This window comes from Acanthisitta chloris, unplaced genomic scaffold (assembly GCF_000695815.1).
Source record: "Acanthisitta chloris isolate BGI_N310 unplaced genomic scaffold, ASM69581v1 scaffold22911, whole genome shotgun sequence".
Lineage (NCBI taxonomy): Eukaryota > Metazoa > Chordata > Aves > Passeriformes > Acanthisittidae > Acanthisitta > Acanthisitta chloris.
Genome location: NW_008657982.1, coordinates 17,813 through 24,889, shown reverse-complemented (window position 1 = coordinate 24,889; position 7,077 = coordinate 17,813). Strand labels below are relative to the sequence as shown.

The 7,077-nt window shown below is 43.6% G+C and overlaps 1 protein-coding gene across 1 annotated transcript in view; it reads right to left on the bottom strand.

Annotated features, from left to right (window-relative positions):
• Positions 1 to 795: 795 nt before the first annotated feature.
• The window catches only part of LHPP (phospholysine phosphohistidine inorganic pyrophosphate phosphatase), a gene marked incomplete at both ends in the record, with an annotated part of 12,245 nt that continues 5,963 nt past the window's right edge, over positions 796 to 7,077 (bottom strand). The window contains one exon of the mRNA XM_009084945.1: positions 796 to 887. Coding sequence (XP_009083193.1) covers positions 796 to 887 — 92 coding nt within the window. The remainder of the gene's footprint in view (positions 888 to 7,077) is intronic.

Genomic DNA, 7,077 nt, shown 5'->3' with positions numbered 1-7,077 from the left:
CACCTCCCACCAGAACAGGTTGCTCAAGGCTTTAGCCAACCTAGCTGTGAACACTGCCAGGGCTGCTCTCAATGACTGCTATTTGCCACTTTCATACACACCATGTTGGCCTAAATGAAAACATCAACATCATAGAATGTTACGGGGTTGGAATGGACATGACAGATCATCCAGTCCCAACCCCCTGCCCTGGGCAGGGGCACCTCCCACCAGAACAGGTTGCTCAAGGCTTTAGCCAACCTAGCTGTGAACACTGCCAGGGCTGCTCTCAATGACTGCTATTCCCTGACAGGACAGGGTTGTAGAGAGGTGGGGAATGGCCTCTCCTGTCATGCCTGCAGGGACAGGACTAGAGGGAATGGCCTTGAGCTGAGACAGGGAGAGTCAGATTAGATCTTAGAAAAAATTTCTTCACTGTTAGGACGTTCAGCCACTGGAATAGAGAATTGCCCAGGGAGGTGGTCACCATTCCTGGTGGTGTTTAAGAGGTGTCTGGATCTGGCGCTGGAGGATATGGTTTAGGGTTTAGGGGTTACAGCCATGCTTGCACTTGATGATCTCTTCAAGGTCTCTTCCAACCTCAATGAATCTATCATTCTCTGATTCTCTGACTTCTCCATTCAGCTTACAGGTGTGTCTGGGATTGCCTTGACCCAAGTGTAGGACCATCCACCCAAGTGTAACTGCTGCTTGTCCAGACAAGTCTACATTGACACCAATGCGAAAAGACTTGGAAAAGACCATGGAAAAATCTGCTCTTGTGGACTGGTTTGACTGTGTAGAGTGTGCACTGACCTGTACTTCCCCGTCCTCACTTGCAGAGCTCTCATCCCGCAGCGCTGCGCGCCCCCGACATCATTCACAATATCATCCCCGATCATGATGGCCTGTCACGGCAGAGAAATACGGGAAAACCGGAGTGAATTTTCCTCCTGCCATACGTCACGCTCCTCTGACATAACAAACAGCTTGATTTGATGGTTAATACTGCCATCAGACAAATTAAACAAGATAATATTGTCATCGTATTGATTAAAAGTCATCCTACCTGGAGTGTAATTCATGCCACGGCTCCTCCAGCAATGTACATGTCTGGACAATTTGTAATCAATCACAGAAATCAAAGGGGTTTGGCACACAGCACAAAGGAAATGGTGAATTTTATGAAGTTAAGGCCTATTCGGTTCCTAACAGTCCATTTTTGTTATGCTCTGAGCAGTTTAAATTAGCTTCACTTCTGAAACTTGGGATTCTACAGGGTAGTCAGAAGCTTAAGGCTGGGATCCCTAAGAGCTTGATCCAAACCCATTCCCAGGTGGATACAGAAATTTGGGGAAAACACTGTAAAATGCAATTTATTCATGTTTGCACCATGTGACAGGGTAGAGTTTGTTTCCATCAGCTTAAATCTATGCAAATACTAATAAACTAATAAACACAGCAGCTTTGAAAAGATATCCACTAGTTGATACTATTTTAAAGTGTCCTTTTGCACCTTTTATATTGAGGTTGAATTTTACCTAAAATACATTAATTAGTTGCATCTTTAACCACTTGATCTTCATCCTGTTGAATTAGCCTCCTCCTTCACAAACATAACTGCCCAGTTTCACAACCAGGGCACATTGCAGCCTCAGATGTTTCTGCCTCAATTTCCATCCCTTCCATGTACTTTGGATTATTTTCATACCTGCACATCACAGAGTCACTATGCAAAGTGTTTCTTTTCTTACTAAACCAATAGCTCTGTGTGGTTTGAGCTTTTCTTAGGGACTGTCATGAGAGAATCCTGACCAACATATGGGCTCTGGGGGTTAGAGGGATGTTTGCAAGGGCCCAGGATTGCCTTAGATGGAGGTGGATTGCTGGAGCAGCACCATGGGGACTCCTTTGGGCACTCACAGAAGCCAACCCAGCATTTTTCCATCTGTGGAGAGCTGATAAACAGGCCCTTGTCAGGGAGGTCATGGGAATGTGGCACACATGGCAGAAGCAGGGATTGCCTTCTCCAAAAGCACCAATCTCTGGGAGTGCTAAGTCTTTCCATCCAGCTGGCTGCAGCTTTAAGGCCAAAAACATCAAGGAAGTCTGTGCTGCAGGTGCCATTCCAGTTACCAGTTCTGTTCAATTTCACATGCTCCTCTCCCTCTGCCTGCACATGGAACCATCTCTTCTTCACACAGCACACAAGAGCCAGTTCATCTGTGTCACCCACACCTCAACTCCCACTTTGTGAGGAAGTTGTATCCAGTGATGAGGTTTTCCTTCAGTTTCCTCTTCTCCAGGCTGAACAGACCTAGTGCCCTCAGCCACCACAAGGCTTCCCCTCAAGGCCCTTCACCATCTTCATTGCCTCCTTTGGACACTGTCTAACAGCTTAATATCTTTCTTATATTTTAAGGTGCCTTCTCCTGCAGATAGTTCATGTTTCCTTGCCACTCCTCCAAGCATGCAATCCAGCATGAAATGGGGAGAAAATGATGGGTTAAACTTAATTAATTATTAAATAAATCATGTATACATGGATAAGGAGAAGACAATAATCCCACTCATGCAGAGCTGTGCAGAACAGGGCAACACCACTCCGACCATTGCCAATTCCCACCAAGCTGCTCCGAGATATTTAATCACTCTCAACCATTGGCTTTTATAGCCTATAATCCCCTTTTCTTACAAAATTCCTTCCAACACCTCCCTGAGGGTGAGAGCGAACAGACTTGCCCTCTGCTCCCTGCGTGCCCTTGCTCAGCCTGACTCATGATGTACATGATGAGATTTCTGAAGCAAAGACCATTTCAGCCCTATGTTCTCCTAACCCTAAAAATGAATTTGCTCTGCCAAGGGGAAAGGGCAGAGTGTGGCAACCCTCCAAGCACTCTCTGGCTCAGCAGGGCTGTATTTTACCCCATGCAGGGAAGTTTTCCTGCAAGACCCTGGCAGCTCAGTGAGTGCAGCTGCAGCTGAGCAGCGATGCCTGTCCAGCCCAGCTTGTGGCATAAGCATACAAAACTGTACTCCAACCCCCAGGGATTTCACAGATTTACTATCGGTGAAGGGCAATAATCACTGAAGGAGGAGCAATTATTCCCAAATCATTTAGGATTTAAAAAATCATTGGCAAGAAGATAGAGGTCAAAAGGTGCACTGTCAAGGGAAATAAAAAAAACTCTACCTGTCAAACCTGGGTTTAACTTCCTCTCTGACTGCAATATGGTAAGAAGAGAGAGAAAGATATAAAACTGAAAGGTCATATACCCACTGAAAGCAGGAATTAAAAGATCCCCGTCCATGTTCACATTTTACACACCATCAATGTGTTCAGTCATTCTGGGAAAGTTGCTTTTCATAGACTGGCTAAAAATTTACTTTAAAAAAGGGAAAAAATTGCAGTGAGTTTCTCTGGTTTTTGAGACAAAACAGCAAAGAATTAGGATGGGTGTGATTTATATTTTCCTAAACCACAGAGCTGGTGAGAGGTGGTTGCACACACACAGTAAATGAAGCACACATGTGCCAAAGCTGAGGGAAGACACTCCTGAAGGGTCCCCATCAAACCCAGCCCAGATCAGCAGTGATAACAGAGGAGATGAACATGACCTCCAAGAATTTGGGGGTGGAAAGGCACAATATAATCCATGCTGGACAAACATCTGTGGCACAGAGATCACCATCATGGTCAGCAATCCTAGTGGAGCTGTCTGTGCCACAGACCCAGAGTTGAATGGAGGTGGAACCAACCCTGCTGACCCTCAGAAGCACCAAAACCAGTAAGTCTTTAAAGACGCTGCTGAGGTGGTAAATGGGAACCTCAGGTCATTTTTGCCTGCAAAAGAGGTTGAGCATTCACTAAAATCACAGAAAAATGTCTGATCAGAAAAGGAATCGTGGAGTAAGAAAACAAATAAGACAGAAAGACAAGAATATCCTGATTTTCCCAGCCATGCTCACGTTGCAGTGCAGTGTTGACCAAGATGAGCTCAGACACAGCCTAGGGAGGATGCAGAGAGATGATAACTTCATCAGAATATTTAACACAGTGAATGCTCCTCGAGTCAAACATATTTATGCCTAAACAGATTTTTGCTATAGGCTTAATAACCTTAATCAAGCTAAATGTGCCAGGGCCATAAGGAAATAAAGCTTAAACACCAAACCCTGATTAATGTATTAAACCCTTTTACACAAGAAATACGACACGCTCGCTTTTCTCCCTGCTCTCTTTGGCCCAAGTGGTAATCTCACAGGCCTCAGGATCCTGGATTACTGTTAATTATGTTTCTAGCTGAGATTTCCAAAGGCTGCAGCCAGGTTTCAGTAAGCTTTAAGCAGGATTGAAGTTTGAAACTTCACTCAGACACTTCACTTTGCTTTCGGAGATGGAAAATCTTTCCCCCAGTGAGCAAGGAGGAGATGTTGGCATGGCAGCAGGTCCTCTGTGCCATTCTCTGGGTGACCTCCCTCTGCTCTCATGCACCACTAACTCCCACCTGAGACTTGCAGGTGGCAGAAATGGGAATTGGTTAACTACCAGTAGTTTATGGACTCCAGTATGACCTGCCATAACTCCCATTAAAACAGGACAATTTGCTACAGAGAGAACTTTTTATGATTATATAAAACTACCAGAACCTTAACATTATTTAGGTTTTATTGTAAAGCTGTAAAAATCATCCGCTGTTGCAGCTGCCTTAAAACATATGAATTAGGCATTTCAGTAACCTTTAAGATGTGTTATTCTTTGTCATATTACCGAGCCATAAGATAGGTCTGGTTACCTCTAAGAGGTTTAAATTTCCAATCTATTAAAGTAATACCAGCAATCTGTTATTTCTAGGCCATTGAGGAAAGGTTAAAATGAAAATTGGACTTTGGGGAGTTCCTCCTGTTCTAAGTGCAGGATGGAAACATCTCAGCAGCAGAAGGCAAAGTCAGGGTCTCAGTAAGATGCAGTTACCAAGGGAAATGACTGGTGATAACTTTATTGATTAAAGCAGCTTGAGGAGTTTCAGCATTGCCACTGTCTCAAATTACTGTGGTGAGACAGCTTTATTAAAAAGGTATTTTTCATTAAAAGTCAGGTGAAAGAAAACTGTAATATGTTTTCAAAGAGCACAGCTCATCCAAAATGCTTTAATGATGGTATGGATTAAATGCATTCCACAGGTGGAATAAATTATGGGCAAGCATTTTGTGAAAATAAAGGCAAGTAGAACTAGCCCTTGCCATGTCACTGCAAATGCAGAGAAGTGTAGTTCATTCAGGAGACAGATTAGATTGTAATACAAAGCATTACAGGAACTTACTGAAGTGAAGATACTGAGGTTTCAAACTGAATACACTGAGGCTTTATTATTCTGGGCTAAAACAACCTGCAAATCCTTCTCGAAAGTACATTAAAGTTGCAAGGTCAAGCACTCAAAAGTTAGGAAAAGGTGTCAGAATTAAGGTAGTTTGCTTGGCTGCAATTTGTTCCTCTTATATATGTTCATCATGATCCAGGATTTAACTCCAGCAGTGTGAACTATTGTTTCCATAGTGGAAAGCATGGAGTGACTGATGCCATGATGCAGTAGTGTCTACTGCTCTCCTCCTTGGTTAGGCACATACTCCCTTCATCTCAGACCTCTCTGAGTACAAAATATTATACCTACAGACTAGACATATCACTTCAACAGATTAATAGCATTTAATATTAGAAACTATAAGAAAAATCCCCCAAAATTCTGTCAAAATATAAAGTCAGTCACTAGCAGCACTGTGACACCATGGCAAACAGCAGAGAATGAATAGATAATCTCTGCTGGGGACTATTCTTGCTTTCCTGTACCCAAAGCAAATCCTCCTGAAGCTGGTGGGAGCTACTCACTGAGGCTCACCCTATGGGACCATTTTTGCCAGCTTGGTGAGCCATTAAATCAGGTTTGTTTTCTGGGGCAAAGATTTGGAGACAGGAGCTGTGGTGTTGCATCCTTGTAATGATACCTTCACTCTGTGACACAGGATGACATAGTCCTGGCATTCCATGAGCTGGGAAAAACACTGTCTGGGAACAAGTGCACCACCCTGCCAATGGAAAAGGACAAGCAATGCCCCTTCACAGGGACACCAGGATAGAAAACTCAGGAATAACATTTTCCCTCTCACTCCTGCACACCAAGCATTTCTGATACAAGCAGAAAGGACACACAAACTTTTACACATGTGATTTACACAGACAGCACCCAAGGGCTGAGCACTGCGGGTTGTTTTTTTATTGTTCTTTTTTTCCAGCTACTTTTTCTTCAAATGCCTCTCTGTGGCTGAGAAGGATTCTGGGGTTTGTTGGTTGGATGAATGGATTGAATGATTGCCATGGCTGTAACTGGGGTATTACGTTCAGGCTGAGCTATCTTGCTACTGGGAAGATATGGACAAACTGAAGGGACTAAAAAAGCACTGCTGAGGGTTAGGGACAGAGGGACAGAATCAAGGCAAGATGCTGAGAGTAAGAGACAACTATTGTAATGCTAGCAAATCTAGATATAATTGGAGAAAGAAAATATCCAGGAAGGCAAACTGTTATTTTGGTTGCTAACTAGAGCAAAACCAGAAATAAGGAGATGCAGTTTAACATGGAAATGTCCCAATGAATCTCAGAAAAAAGCTGCCTGCTCATGAGACTTGGACACTGTCCCTAAGGTACTTACAGCAGCTCAGTTGTTTGGCCCACTGAAAACTACTCTGGGCAAGACATTAATAAACGTGGAGCAGGGAACACTCCTGCATGGGGAAGGAGATGGATGAGATGGCTTACTAGGTCTTTTCCATCTCCCCACTCTCTAATAAAGTAAAACCCAAGCACATACTAAATTACAGGGCCATAATTTCATCTGCAGGCTTGAGGGACCTCCAAGCCACCCAAACTTCTCTCCTGTTGTTTATAACGTCACCCAAACCCCCCTGATGGAATTATTACATTGTAATTCACTGCTGTTTGTGAGTCATCTCATACTCATCCTTATGTCCTGTGTGACAGAACAACAAATCAACAACAGAGAGGCAAAAATATGGGCAGTACTAAGGGAGGAGGGTGCATCA